The sequence below is a fragment of the Hesperophylax consimilis genome, chromosome 6 (genome assembly GCF_061612785.1).
Source record: "Hesperophylax consimilis isolate HC1 chromosome 6, BYU_Hcon_1.0, whole genome shotgun sequence".
NCBI classification, from domain to species: Eukaryota; Metazoa; Arthropoda; class Insecta; order Trichoptera; family Limnephilidae; genus Hesperophylax; species Hesperophylax consimilis.
Window position 1 is genome coordinate 3,231,279 of NC_142841.1, and position 16,622 is coordinate 3,247,900.

The 16,622-nt window shown below is 34.3% G+C and overlaps 1 protein-coding gene across 1 annotated transcript in view; it reads right to left on the minus strand.

Annotated features, from left to right (window-relative positions):
* Tbcd (tubulin folding cofactor D) overlaps positions 1-7,331 on the minus strand; it is a 28,069-nt gene extending 20,738 nt beyond the window's left edge. Inside the window, exons 1-7 of the mRNA XM_089632313.1 lie at positions 6,899-7,331; positions 6,475-6,634; positions 5,639-5,762; positions 4,638-4,888; positions 2,905-3,077; positions 1,101-1,308; positions 74-303 (exon numbers count right to left, since the gene is read on the minus strand). Of these exons, the coding sequence (XP_089488439.1) occupies positions 74-303; positions 1,101-1,308; positions 2,905-3,077; positions 4,638-4,888; positions 5,639-5,762; positions 6,475-6,634; positions 6,899-7,255 (1,503 nt within the window). The 5' untranslated portion in view covers positions 7,256-7,331. The remainder of the gene's footprint in view (positions 1-73; positions 304-1,100; positions 1,309-2,904; positions 3,078-4,637; positions 4,889-5,638; positions 5,763-6,474; positions 6,635-6,898) is intronic.
* Positions 7,332-16,622: the final 9,291 nt, after the last annotated feature.

Sequence of the window (16,622 nt, forward strand, 5' to 3'; positions counted from 1 at the left end):
AAAACAGGACTTTACTACGTCCAGTCAATAATCGATGCATCTCAGTATTTTAGTTTGCAAAATAATAGCTCACCTCTCTATCAAACACGGCTGTGATAATAAGCCCGGCGGCAATCCTGTTAACAAAGGGGGCGAGGACAGTAGCATCGTACGCGCGTGCAAACGCCCAACACACGTAGCAAGCAGCATCCCGCACATGTTGTCCCGTGGCCGCATGTCCTCTCACCTCCTCGTACTGGAGGGCCTTCAGGACTACTTCCACAGCTGCAGGGAGTTGGCTGGGCAGCAGTAAACCTCTTCTACCTGGATTCAAACGGACAAAATTAGTCATTAATAAATTAATCTTTCCGTGTTGAATTCAGTCCTTCTCCAAAAATGAGGAGAATCAATAATTGAAACTAAACTATTTTTAAATTATTTTTTTTGTTAATGAATGTGTAAAAGTTCCAACTACTGCCAGCCGTCGGCAGCCAGTAACACTATAGAACTCCTAACTGGGATAAGTTGTGAGGATAAAGGCAGTGGAGAAGGGGAGGAGATGAGAGAGAGGAAGGTGGGGGAAGTACCTGGCTACCCAAATCAGGTCTCCAAATACTGCTAAAGCCATTTCAAGCAGCATTTCGATTCTTAATGCTGGACTTTAATCAGGGCGATATTGAAAATACAATCTACCGCTCTGGATGCTAGATTATGGAGAAGAAATTTGGAGAAAAAAGAATTGGTTCTTCTGAAAAAATTTTGTAATATTTTATTGCGTTTTTTAAATTTTTCTAAAATCATTTATTTTTTTATAAATACATATAAGCAGTTCCTCAGAGAAATAATATCGACAGTTCCAGTAACAGCAAAGATTCCAAGTAACCGGGATGCAAAATGGATCATCTCTAATTCTTACCCAAACTTGGAAAACTACATACAGCTTACCTTTGGCTATAGAACAATGCATGCCACACATAGAGCAATGCATGCCACAGGTATTGTCAAACTTATAAGCATATAGTGGGTATTTTTACTTAAATCTGATCACAGAGATATTTTATGACAAAACCTTAAATATGAACCGTCCCAGTACACCAAAGATAATTAATAAAAATTTGTACCCAGTTCAGCCAGTGCCAAGCAGCCCCCGTGCCACGCTCCGTCTCCCTCGCGGGGGTTGAAGAGCTCCATGAGGCCGGCGGCCACGTCTCCCGCAGAGGACCTGCCCAGACGCCCCGACACGCGCCCCAGCCCCTTGGCGGCAGACCAGCGGGCTATATTGTCCGAGTCTCGCAGACCTAGGAACAATTGTTCGATGACTTCTTCCAACTGGAAAAGATAATAATTAGACAAATTAATCATTTAAACTCTTGATAGGCCGGGCTCCTGCCACCTAACCACTCCAATCTTCAAACACAAAACTGCTTTTGACAATGTCCAAACTGCTCGTGATACTAGAACCAAAGGACATAATCTCCTACTTATCCCTTTCGCTAAAACAACTTTTGGCCAGAGAAATTTTAGATATTTTGCAACAAGATTATGCAATGCTCTTCCACTAGCCATTAGACTGAACACAATTTTTTTTTTAAATATAAAACAAGCACCAAGTCTTGGATCATCAGCCAAGACAGATATAAGATCTAAAATTTTATAAAAACCCCTTTATAAGTATGTACTCCAACTAGATGCTGATTGACCTCTGTCATTTAATGTAATGAAATATTGTTATATATGCAATCTTAGGTTGTACTGCTTATATTAACTTCCATTTATTATTTCATTGACTATTTTATCTTAACTTTTCCATAACCTTCACTTTCTATTATGTCTTCACAGTTGAAAATGTATACAACTTTATAATTTATATTTTAGTTATAGTTATGCATGTATCAAATAACATGTAAATACTCATTTATGTATCCAGAACGTCTGTCTCGACACAGGTATATCCTAGTGAGACAGATATTGAAAAACGACTTTATATTAATAATTAAAATTAAAAATCATTTTTGTTAAATATGGTATGAATGGTGAAATTTATGTGGATTCTTTGGCTTTAAACCACAGTAAGCAGTTCATGTTTCCATAATAATATTTTAAGGAATGATTTTAATTAAATCGAAAACACAACACCCATCGCTCATCCTTTCTTAATTTCAAGAAAGGATTCTCCAAAAGTAAAAAAATCCTCATCTGACGTGCTCGAAATTTTGTTAAAACTGACAGCCACTGTCAGGCTACACAACTCGGCGCCAACTGCCGTCGACGAACTCAGGCACTGGGCACCGATAATCTGAAAGCTGAAACCCGCATCCTTTGTATTCGTACACTTAGAAACTAGCGATATTTTTCACCTTGAGTGGCAATACTTTGAACTAATTTTAAATATGCTTGATATTGTACTTATATCCTTCTATGTTTTTTTTAAAATTGATATACATATCCATTGCTTTCTGGCTACAAAATTTAAAAAAAAATTACAAACACATAAATTCAAAACCAAATTTTTTTTAGATTAACTCCACAGGAGGCCAGGAAAAATAATTACCCTCGGGGCTTTTGCCATCTTTCGGGATGCTGTGTGGAGGATCTTTTTAAGTAGAGGAAGTTCTGGGAAGGAAAAAGGTATGAGAGGGGTAGGAATTTAGGGGTCAATGGTTACATGAGTGACGAATAATTCCATCCCTCCCACCACGGTGAAACCTGCCTCCCAAATTGCATCTATTGTCTCAGAAAAAAAGCCTTATAGAAAAGGTAATTGCCATTTGAATTATATTTTGACCTTTTGATGTGCTACGATGGATTTAAACAAAAAATCTATTTGGTTCTAATGGTGATTAGATCATAAACACATTTTATAGAAACCTCGCAACAATGTAACTTTTCATAATTTGCACAAACAAAATGACTTTAGAAATGTACCTGCTCTGGAATATCCTGATCATCCTCTTCCTCATCACTGCACTCCATATCATCAGGTTTGTCAGCCTTCACTTCTTCTTCCATATCCCCGGCAGCTCGGAGGTTAGTGGTCAGCGTCCGGGAGCCCCTGGTGTACCTCCAGGAAGCCACTCGACTCCTGAGATATGTCAGTCCTGAGAAACATTTAAAAAATATATATTAGTTAAAATTAAAACAAAGTTGTAGGATAAGTATTTATTTACATATTATTTATTAATTTTAGGGAAATTGACAGTTTACATTTAAGGCGATGCCATACGTAGTAATGCAAAATCATGTGTTTTTGGTTTGAAAATTTGGTCGCCTAGAAATGTTTCAGATGCTTTAATTAAATACTGCGAGTAGAATACATCTTGACATTTGAAATAATCGAGTATTTTTTATATATAAGTCTTTTTATAAGACCAGAAAAAATTAATGTATAGGCCTATGAAAACTGCTTTAAAGTTCAAAATCTTTTGCTTACGAACCCAAGCGGGAAGCCAAGAACCCAAGGTGTTAAGCGGGAATTTAAACCTTATCGCCATCTACGTAAGTAAGGGTTGTTATTGATAGCGGCTCAATTTAAAATATTACACGACGTAGTGCATCGCCTTAATCAGTTTGTACATCAGCATTACATAACCAAAATAAAACCAATTATGAATTTCCTCCTTGTGACTACCTCTAATGAGACAGCATGTAGATGGGTCAGGATGGTGATAGAAGACTGAACAATGTCTTGCCAAGAATCATAATAATTGGCGGGGACTTCATGAACAAAAAGGATGTAAAGAAAGATAAGAGCGGGAGTTGAAGTTGGTTGCATTTAGGAAATAACAAGAAAATAATTGTCAATTACTTTACTTATTTAAAACTTTATACAATTTTTATTTATTTGTAAGAAACAAACAACCTTTATAATACAAAGATATTTAAATACACATATGCATGAGGTTAAATCAAAAAGGTTTCATATGCTAAAGTTGGTGTGAGAAAGGAGTTTTATTATGCCTTAACCCTTCAGGCTAATTTGCTGGGAACAACTCATATGGTCTCACAGAAATCCTTGTGTCTCCTTTACTGTTGTAGTTAGAAATATGATTTGAATGGTGTTAGAAAGAGAAAACTTCAAGCTTTATATTCAATCCCAGAAGTTAACCACAGAAGAATAAAAAATGTGCAACTTTATGAAACCAAATGTACTGGACCGCAATTTGAAAAAACTTATGAGACATATTTTTTAATAATTTTTTTATGAAACGACAAAAAAGTGAGGTTACAATAATGTAATACATTTGTCTAATAAAATAAGTAAGTTTTTATGCATATTTTTTCCTTATCAGTAATTTTAATTACAAAAACCGTAAAAAGAGCCATAATTTTTTTTTTATGTTGTAATAATAAAAAATGAGAGCGTATTTCATCACCTTTCAAAAACAGTTTTTAGTTTTCGAATGTGTTCAGGAATAATCCATTTATTTGGATTTTATTGCAAAGCGGAAATAATCCGACCGTCTGACAGATTGTGGCTGAGGCCTGAAGAGTTAAAACTAATATGTGAGATAAATGGGAGAGAAAAGGAATATAAGATCTGAATAGGAGATGCTCCCGATATATTCTATACTCACGCATCTTTACACCGTATCTTTTTTTGTTTCAAATTTTTTTTAGGAATCGCTAATAGTGTCATCAATAATTAAATAGTAACTCACCTATTCTCTGAATAATTTTGATGGCATACTTTCTTGTAAGTATGGCTTTGTTCTGTCGGTAGCTCTGCTTGGTCACCCACTGCAGCAAGGAGTCGGCAAAGGGAAGGAGATCTTCTCGCTTCCCGTGCTTCAAGATGGCGGACACCGTTGCTAGCACTCCGTACTTCACATTGTCCTCTTCGTGCAAATTACTGTTCTGCTGGCACGACCACTCGAAGAACGATCGAAGGTATAATTCTTTTACATCAGACCTTCAAAATGAAACCAATTAAATTATGTAAATAAGAAAAAACAGACACTTTAAATAAATTAAAATAAATACATTAAACATGCTTAAAATGACAGCTGTTATTTGGTAAAATCATAGACATCTAAATTGATAGACTTGCCATAACATTAAATCTGGGTATCATTTCAACGAGCTGGAGGCAAACCACGTGACCATATTTTTCATCACATACATTAGTCGTACAATGACCACCGAAGAGCGCACATTGACATAATTAGATCCCGCGCAGAAAAGTAAAGTTCACAAAACTAAGGATCCTGCGCAGGATCTGAATGATTTTTTTTAAACGAATCGTCTGGCGTAGCGGATGCTAAAATTGAGTGCGGCAGGTAAATTATAACACATTTGTAAAAGTGTCCAACTAAATAGAGCAATAAAATATTAAATTTTGCAAACAAGCCTGAACTTTTGCTTACCTGATTTGGGAAGTATAGTGAAGTTATTTTACTCAGCCAGCGATACGCGCGCCATTGTAAAAAGGACTAGTAATTCGTAAGCAGATTATATTTTCGAGGACCGAATGGTGATATTACATTGCGAGTTGCCTGTATACTGTCAGAGACGTGTGAATCGTTTATTGACAAATCACCGAAAGTGGGACGGTCACGCCGCTCCACTCCTCCCTTGCTCCACGCAAGTCGGTTTGTTCCCCTTTCCCTGTTTGGCTTGTCTATTCATTTGAATATAGTGCAACAAGTGTTAAAACTCTTACCGTGTCAAGAACTTTGAGGCAAGGAATGCTCCTGCCTCTGAACACGAATCTGTTACCATGGAATAAGTCTTGCAGATTTCAAATATTCTACTCATTGTTGTTTTACGAGTTTCACCTTTTGAATCTGCAAAAAAATATGATAAATTTATAACAGCAAACATTCAAATGACATAGAACATAAGAAATATTAATTTCTATTCAAAATTAGAAAATCTGTGCAGGAAAAACTGATGAATGGTGAACTCTGGGGGTCATGAATGGTATCACAACAACACTGTTTCTCTGCGTAATTCTTATCGTAATTAATGGAGCTGTAAGGAATCAATACAACTGTCAAAAAATAAGACATGATGCCATACTGTAGTAAAAAATAGTGTTTTAAACATGGGTGGTGTCAGGAAGTAATTATCTACTTTACAAGATGAGTAAAGGCAGATCAGACGGATTGAACAGTGAATGTGTTCATTTTTATTTCATTCCGTATTCAAACGGCACTTGAATGATATGGAAATGAATGTTCAATGATGATTGAAGAATTTACTAAAAACAAGCAAAGAAAACATTGATGGTGGTGGGTGCGACCATGGATTTTAAGGAAAAATGTGTTTAAGCAGCTACAGGAAGGGAGACGGAAATTCATTTTTCTTTCATTCCGAGCTTGAGTGAAAGATGCCAAAATCCAACATCGACAGATCGGTTTACTAATGAATTCATTCAGCACTTGGTTTAATATTGGGTTTAGATATTTCATTTTGAGGGAAAGAGGCAAAATAAAAGACAGAAATGAACAAAAAGTGAACCGTCTGAATCCTGCTTAACAGATGTGATTGACATACCTTTCTCTCCTACTGAAAATCCATCCAGCCTGGACATGTGAAATGGCATCATGACTATGATAGACAACCACAAAAGAAGAACAAATCTACTCCGCCATGTTTCCGTGTCTTCTGGATTTTGAGCTTCCAGAAACATTAACACAGGTTGCAGATCGGCAATCTGAAAACATGTCAAGTCGTTTTTAGAATATACTTCAATAGTTTATCACACACTGTTAAGCATCCAATGAAAACCCTGGAGTACTTTATAACATTAACTTGGTAACGAATAAGGAGAAACATGGAAGACTGACGCACGACAGAAATCAAATACGACCGAATATCTAGTAGCAGTAGAGTAATTTGTGCAATGTTTTTCAAATAATACATCTATAATCATTAGTTTTCATGAGAATTTGTAACGAGAAAGGGATGATATTCTTACCTCATGCGGCAGATGTCTGACAACAACCTTATAACCCCTAACTCTGATGATTTGATACATGTAATTAAAAGTAGCATGTTTAAGGTTCGGGGGACTACTTTCATCGCGAAGTATCGAAATAAACTTGTTAAGGATCTTTTCTAAATGAGGATCGAGGAGGTGCGGCTGTTCGTAGTACTGTTTGAGGATTGTGTACAACTTTTCGTATTGCCCTTCCAACACTGTCCCGGTGGAGTTGTGAATTGTTTTTAGGTTATCTATTATATTGAGGACCTCCTCGACTTCGGTAAACATCTCCAGAGCACATCCCAAGCCGATGTTTTCACCGAATTCGTCATCTCGCGAAGTGAACTCCATTTCTTTACCGAGGGTGACGTTTCCCGATTTTCAAAACTTTGTCGTACTTTTGTTTTGGTAGGAATGTAATGAAGTTGCTGACCATTGTCGTATTTCATAGCAGCCAACGCCATGGACATAAATAAAACCTACAAATGGCCAACGCAAAGAACAATAAGGAAATCGTCATGATTTTTTTAAATACGGGGTGTATTTGAACAAGACTCATAAATAAACTACTCACGGTTTAAAGATCAGTACCTAAGTAAACAGAAAAACAGAAAATTAGAAAAAGAATATCACTAGATATTTACATAAAATTATATAATCACACACAGACAAATGGCTTTTCGTAATATAATATTGTTTTTGAATCTTTATTTAGATGTAGGCAAATTTTCTTATAAATCTAGTAGGAAAATATAAAAAATACAAAAAACAACATTTACAATTACATTAATTTAAGAGAAAAAGATAAATACACAAAATTACATTATATAAGATATCTAGGTAATAGTATAGGATCCCTTAAAGAACGACCGTCACCGAGATGTTTATTTGATGAAACGTATTTTATATTTAATTTAATATGTCAATAAATATATTGCATATCGGTTGCCTAGCAAATTTTAGTCCAGGGTATGATTAATTAATAATTAAAAAAAAAAAAATTTTAACATTGCACCGGTTTGATTATTATAAAAATTCTATACCAATCGAAAGTATGAAACCCATAGAATATGCAAACGTTAGGTTGCCTACTCTTTTCCAAGGTACCATCTAGTCTAGAGCGCACAGAGTGCACGAGTCTATCGCTATCCTTTTCATGTTCAAGAACAAATAGCATGCGCACTCTCTTTGTTTTAATGGACGGACAGCTGCCATGCTTTGTCCTCTTCTATCGCATGGGATGGTTGGTTGGGACCTCTCAGTCGCACACGAGAATTCCCGGCTAGTTTTCAAAAAGTTTTAGTTTTCAAAATTCGACAACCGGAATTCGGGACTGATTTTTAGCAGGCAACCTTATACCATCGTGTTCATAATGAAATAATCTTTCAATTTCAATTTCAATTTCATATAATTTTTATTCAATAATCAGACCGGTGCAAAATGCTTTTTCGATTTACCTGTTTATACATGGCAACCTGAGAGTTGTGACCGGAAAAGAGTAGGCAACCTAACGTTTGCATATTCTTTGGGTTTCATTCTTTCGATTGGTATAGAATTTTTATAATAATCAAACCGGTGCAATGATTAATTTTTTTTTTTAAATTATTAATTAATCATACCCTGGACTAAAATTTGCTAGGCAACCGATTAGCAATATATTTATTGACATATTGAATTAAATATAAAATACGTTTCATCAAATAAACATCTCGGTGACGGTCGTTCTTTAAGGGATCTTAGACTATAACTAAAATAATATTGGTGAGTATGTTCAACAGTCAAAAATTATTTTTTACATATAAAGCACATGTCCTACAAAAAGTGCTAAAGCTTTGGGATTCCTTTATGACATTTGGTAGGTTATTATAAAGTTTTTGCCTTTTATAAAACGCGCTGTTTTGTGTGCACGAAATTTTAGTTTTGGGAAGCCTAAAATCTCTGCGTCTTCTCGTAGGATAATTGTGAACATTTTCATGGTACATAATATTTCTTTGCAGATAATTTGGGAGCATATTGTTTTGAAGCTTATACATCATTGTTAACGCATTATATATTATATGTTGTTGTTATATTATTATATGTGGTTGTCATCATATTTAAATTTTTAACATAATTTTAACTCTTGTAAAAATGCTGCATTTTATAATCATTCTCATCCCCCTATTTTGTATAACCTGTAGTTTATTATTTGGGCTTCGTTACAAAAGAATAAAATACCAGAAAAATAATTTAAATGCGGATTTACAATAAAATTGTAAACAAGGCGCGTTGTCTTGAGATCCAAGTTATTTCTGATCCTTTTTAGGAATCCAACTTTTTTAGCAATTTTCTTTGTTATGTATTCTAAGTGTTCATAGAATTTTAATTTTTCATCTAATATTACACCCAGATATTTAATACTACTCATCTTTTCTATGTTTACGTTATCAATTTTTAGTATTGCCTGCTCTTTTCCCCCTACACTATCCACAATTAAAAACTTTGTTTTGTTATTGTTTTCATAACATTCAATTTTAGTTTGTTTTGGTTTAACCAAAGTTTTACATAATTTAAGTCAATTTGTATTTTTTCAATGGCGTCCTATAAATTTTTATTGGCTATGTATAAGAATGTATCATAAGCAAAGAGTTTAATTGCACAATGCTTTAACACTTTGATAATACCATTCATATATATAATGAACAACAATGGACCTAAGACAGAACCCTGCAGAACGCCTTTATTAATGTGATGTGGTTCAGATGTTATACCACCATATTTTGTTACTTGCGTTCTTTCTGATAGGTAATCAACAAACCACTTATTTTCTTCACCATTAATTCCAATATTTCTTAATTTCTTGATTAATCTATCTCTATCGATTGTTTCAAATGCTCGTTTTAAGTCAAAACAATAATTTTACTTTTTTATTTAGAAATTTTTTCCACTCGTCTATTACATAGTTAATAGCAGTTTCACAACAACATTTATGTTTAAAACCAGATTGTTGTCGAACTAATATCTGCTTGGCCTCGATATATTAATTTAACTGTTCCTTTACAATGTATTCCAGTATTTGTTCATATTTGGGTAAACAATTGATAGGTCTAAAGTCGTCAAATTTTTTTGGGTTATCAATTTTCGGAATAGGAGTTATTACAGATGTCTTCCAAGTTTTGGAAAATACTCCACTATTTAAAGATTCATTGATTATTTGAACCATCGATTCGCCAATAATATTTATAGAGTCTTTGAGTATATTTATTGTAATACCATCTGGGGATTCCCTCCACTTCATATTACTCAGCACTCTATATTTTTAAACTTAAATTCTTCATCGGTGCATACAAGCTTGTCTAGTTGGTTCTCAGGATGTTGTGGAATACTTTCAATTTTAAGATCTATGCTCGAAATAAAATGCTTGTTAAATTTAGTCGCTATCTTCTCTACGTCTTCTTCAGTTCCATTTGGGAAATCAATTGACTTTACAACTTCTTTTTGTCTACCCTTTATGATTTCTTTTAGTGTTATCCAAAGTTTTTTGATTCATTCTGCTGTGATTCTAATTTTTGTTTATAAAAATTGCATTTATGTTGTTTAATTTGTTTAGAATAAAAATTGCGAACTTTTTTGAATCCATTCCATTTTTCGTCTGATAGTTCCAATTTTACCGTTTTATATAAATCATCTCTTTGTTACTGAAGGTTGTATAATGGTTTTGAATACAATTAATTCGTATTTTTAAACTTAACCCTTTTCAAAGGCGTATTTTTATCAACTGCTGAAGTTAAAATATTAACGAAGTTCTCTGCTTTGTCATTTAAGTCATTAGATTCGGTAATTTGGGAAATATTATTTTGTAGAGTTTCACAAAATATCGTTTGATCATATTTTCTTTTATCTCTATATGTAATTTCTCTTGATTCATTTTTAATTATGGTCTTTTCAAATATTGTTAATATGTTTTCGTGGTCAGATATTTTAATGTATCCACAACATTAACATAATATTAATATAATATCGACGCTGGAAACCTATTAAAATATTTTACATAATATTTTGGACACATTCAATTTCTTTATACCTTGAATCTTGAATCTTCTTGGTAATAGTACCTACCCCCTAATTCAGTATCATATGAAAAATAATATTACCTAATCCCAATGTTTGTAGAAAATATATTTAAAAAGGTTGACTCGTAGAGGCATTTTCGGGAAAAAAAGCATCGGGTCGCTCGCAAGCTCGTGAAATAGATATTGATCACCACACCACCAACTAGGCGAGTAAAATAACCTGAAACAGTTTTTTCGTAAGCTTTTAAGTTCAAAAAACGTTGCAACAGTTTTGTGAATTTTGGGATAACCGTTTAAAAAAGTAAGTAGGCCTGCAATAAACCCGCGCGAAATTATTCCAATAGAGCACAATACGATTGCAAAGAAACTTATTCGTTAAACGCTCAACACTCTGCCCGTAAACCAAACCTCAAACAGGAGACCCGGAGAAAAAAAACCTCAGGGCTTAAGTTATCTTTGGGTATGCTGTATGGGGGGAGTGGGTATATTTAGGCAAGGGAAGTAGAGGAAGTTCTCCGAATGAAAAAGGTATGAGGGGTGGGTAGGATTCTGGGGTCAATGTGTCTAGTAGTTGTAGTCTTGATAAATAATAGATGGTGATCTTTTAACCAAAATAACGTTTATTGTAGCAGAGCACACACATTACAGCCATTACAGAGACTTATACTTTTGACACCTACTTCCTGTAAATGAAGTGTTACAAACTGAATGTTATTTCATTGCCATATTACAACATCCTCCCTCAATGTAATAACATTCTAATAAATCGTACAAATAACTCTTTACTCAATGATTTAGTGAGAATATCCGCTGGTTGTTCGCCAGTTTTTATGTATTTTATATTTATTTTATTATTTTTCACTAGATCTTTGACAAAGTGAAAACGAATATCTACGTGCTTCAAACGTTTAATAGATTCTGTAGCTGCAGTCAAGATTGCTGACTGATTATCACAAAAAATGTTTACTGGACAAACATTTTGAAAACCAAAATCATTCAATAAGTTTATCAACCAGCAAGCCTCACCAGCAGCCATACTCATAGCCACATACTCAGACTCAGTTGACGACAGGCTCACAGATGCTTGTTTCTTAGAACTCCATAATATTAAACATTTTGAGAAAAAGAACATATAACCAGAAGTGGACTTTCTATCATTTATATTACCACCCCAATCTGCATCGCAAAAACCCTCTAAACCTACATCTGTGCATCTGTAAATCAACTTATAATGTAATGTATACTTAACATAGCGCAATACCCTTTTTAGAGCAGCTAACAATATATTATTTGCACAATATTGATACCTACTTAGCATTGAAACAGCAAAACATAAGTCTGGTCTTGTACCTTGTACAGCATACATTAAACTTCCTATTATCTGCCTACATAATTTTTCAATATTTTTATCTACCTTTTGATTTTGAAAGATTTTAAAATTAAAAATTTTATCCATCGGTGTAGCCACAGGTTTACAATTTTCCATTTGAAATTTTACAAGAATATTTTTTAAGTAACTTTTCTGACTTAGTTCAGTTATACCAGATTTTAAGTTCTGACTCACATTAATACCTAGAAAATCAGATATACATCCCAAATCCTTCATTTTAAATTCACTATTCAAAGCCTTTTTAAGCTGTTTAACTTCACAGTTATTTGTTCCAAAAATTAATAGGTCATCAACATATAACAATACAAAAATTTTATCATTTCCATTATACCTTTTGTATAAACACGAATCACAGCTTGATCTTAGAAAACCCTCTCTAGTCATGACATCATTGAACTTATTATTCCAACACTTAGGAGACATTTTTAAACCATACAGTGATTTGTTTAATTTTACAATATTTTCATTATTAGAATAAGCTCCTTCAGTTAACTGAATATATACCTCATCTTGGATTTCTCCATACAAAAATGCACCGGTAACATCCATTTGATAGATTTGCAAGTTCAATTTACTAGCGATAGCAACAAAAAGTCTAAAAGTGGATAATTTTGCTACTGGAGCATAAATGTCTTGATAACTAAACAAATTATCTTGTTCAAACCCCCTAGCAACCAACCGGGCTTTATATTGATTTGGAACTTTAATTTTGAACACCCATTTGCTACTAACAACCTTACTTGGATCTACTGGCTCATTGTACACTTCCCACGTATTGTTTTCTCTCAGTGTTTGCAGCTCTCTCTCAATGGCCTCCTGCCACTTAGAAGCATCAACCCTACTCACAGCGTCTTTGTATGTCATCGGATCAGGATCAACATTAATTTGTACATTGTTGCATTTATAGAAAGAAGTTTGTTTCCTTGTTCTTTTTGATCTCTCACAGTAGGGTGCTAGTGGATTATCTTCACTCACTGACTCATTTGAACTCAACTCATCAACACATGGTTCATTATCACTTTTCGATTTGGTTTCATATAGCATATCTTCTTCAGTAGAGATTTTCATACCACCTTCATCTTCCAATGTTCTAATTTTTTCATTTACCATTGTTTCAGTCATCTGTGATGGTTTGTCTTCTAAAGATATTATCTCAATTGATTCCTGGAGTTTATTTTCATTTTCTAAGAAAATTACATCCCTCTTTGTTTCTATGGTATTCTTATGTGAAAAATATATCCTGTACCCTTTCACATCTTTGCTGTAACCAACCATTAGTCCTTTCTCACCCTTTTTGTCCCATTTGCTTCTTCTTTCTTTAGGAATGTGCGCATATACAGGTGTACCAAACACTTTCAATTGACGGATGTCAAAGTTTCTGTTTGTCCATACTTCAAAGGGAGATTTTCCTTTTACTTTGCTTTTTCCAGTCCTATTAAGTACAAAAACTGCAGTATTTACAGCTTCTGCCCATAGTTTTTTTGGTAAACTTTTTGCATGTAGCATTGTCCTTGCAGCCTCCACTAGAGTCCTATTTTCTCTTTCAGCCTTTCCATTTTGCTCTGGAGTATATGGAACAGTCGTTTGATGGGTTATACCACGCTTTGAGAACATTTCTTTCACTTCTTTGTTTACAAATTCCAGTCCATTGTCACTTTGAAAGATTTTAACCTTATTTCCAGTTATATTTTCAGTTTTATTTAGAAAGTCTTCAACACAATTCTTGATGTCGTATTTATTTTTAACAAAATAAACATATCTAAAATTTGAGTAGTCATCTTTAAACAGAACAAAGTACTTCGACCCTCCTAATAACATTTCTTCCATTGGGCCACACGTATCCGCGTGAATTATTTCACATGTCTTTTTGCTGGTGTAATTACTTTTTTGGAAACGGCAATCGGTGAATTTTTCCTTGTAAACAACTTTCACATTTCGGAACTAATGTTTGCTGTGAATCGATGTTGTTTTTCTGTAAAACTTCCTTGACATACTCAAAGTTTTGATGAGCTAATTTTTCGTGCCACAAATTAAAATCATTCAGTTCTGATTTTGCCACAATTGCAGTATTGCATTTAAAACGTAAATCCATATAATAACCGCTTCCGTCTCATTTTGCTACGGCACAAATATCTCCATCCTTGTAAAATTTGCAAGACTTGTCATCTGTCATCATAACATAACCTTTTTTAATAGCGCGATTGACAGAAAACAGATTAACTTTCAAATCTGGTACGAATAACACGTTGTCTATGGTAGTGTCAACCCATTCCGTGTTGTTTTCCACCTGTACCGCCATCTGGCCGCAGCCCAACACACTAATTGACTCGCCATTACCGACTATCACTGATTTATTCAAAATGCCTGTTAAATTTGTAAATAAGGCTTTATCACAACACATATGTTCATCCGCACCGGTGTCTACGAGCCACTTAGAATCTTGATAATTGTCGTAAATTTTATTTAATATGACAAACGCATTACTTTTCTTTGTGTTGTATTTACTTGAGTCTTTATTTTTATTAAACCAGCACTGCGATTTATAATGTCCAATCTTGCCACAATAATAACACTTGTCATTTTTGTTTTCTTCATTGTTATTTTTATTTTTCCTACATTCGCTATGGAAATGTCCGATTTTTCCACACTTAAAACACTTTCCATTTTTTTTATTTTTCTTTACGAATGCTGACGATGATGGGGTTTGTTGAAGTTCATCATTCTTTTCAATAAATCTTTCTTCCTCCATCAACAACCTTGCCACTAAGTTTTCCAAGGTTTGTTTGTCATCAGGGGCAGATTCCCAAGCCGAAACAAAATGTTTATATTCTTCTGGCAGCGACATGAGTATTTTAGTTATAACAAATTTCTCAGAAATTTCTTCTCCCAATTGTTTAAACTAGTTTTGTAATTCTTGTATTTTTGATAAAAATGCAGACATTTCTGTTCCTTTTTCATATTTGTACTGAAAAAATCGCTGTTGTACAATATGAATGCTGGTCTCCGTTTTTTGTTCATACACACTCTGCAACTTCTTCCACATTTCCGCTGAAGTAGAACATGATATAATGTGTAACATAACATTTTCTGTCATCCTTGTGACTATTAAGGACTGAGCCTTTGCATCCTTGTTTTCCCAAATAATTTTCTGTGCACTTTCTTCAGGTTTTGTACTCCGACCTTCCACTATATCCAGCCATCCTTGTCCACGTAACAATACTGCAGTCTGGAACTTCCACACATTCCAGTTTCTTGACCCCTCCAATTTTAACATGTTCTGATTGCCTTCCATCATTACAAGATGTTTTTCCTCTTTTCACATGTGCCTGGGCCCTTAACCTGTAGTCTTGATAAATAAAAGATGGTGATCTTTTAACCAAAATAACGTTTATTGTAGCAGAGCACACACATTACAGCCATTACAGAGACTTATACTTTTGACACCTACTTCCTGTACCTACATGTAGTGTTACAAACTGAATGTTATTTCATTGCCATATTACAACAGTAGCCATCCCCACTTTTTTCCTCTGCACAGGAGGTCCTGAGGAAAGGTGTGGGTAGAAATCTGGGGGTTAGTATTACCAGGAGTGACGGACGTATGAATCCATCCCTCCCTCTGCGGTTCAAGGCGATGGATCAAGTTGGACACGGTTAAATCCATTTATGCAGAATTTTTCATTTATTTATTATTATTTTTCATGTATAGTTATGTTTAAATGGTTTGTAGTAACCGTTTATTTTGGGAAAACGCTTTCGTTTTTTTTAAACCATTGTAAGAACGGCGACTCAAATTCATCATGTTTACTGGAAATAATAATTTACATGATTTAGAATTTTAGAATGCTACATAGGTACTCACACCACATCACATCATACCGGAAATTATATTCCTCAATGATTATTTATAAGAACTGGTAATTAATGGGCATTCTTAATGTTTTTTTCAATACACAGGTGCTTACCTATGTATTTATAGATTCTATTATCCTGTTGGTTGATTATCTAATAAAATTATGCAATTAAATCATCGTTACTAATTATATGAAGGGCGAGTAATAGGCACGTTATAAGAGATTTGCAATCAAGGCCCTTGAGGTGATTTTGCACAAAAAACGGCGCTATACAAATCATCCAAATATTATTATTATTAAGGGGGTCGCATCCGTAGTGCAATGTACGCCGTGCATCTGGCTGCCCAACGAAGGGGTGACCTAGGAATTCTCAAAGTTCTGTTCCTCATAGAAAAATAATGTAATTTATTATGTCTCATAAT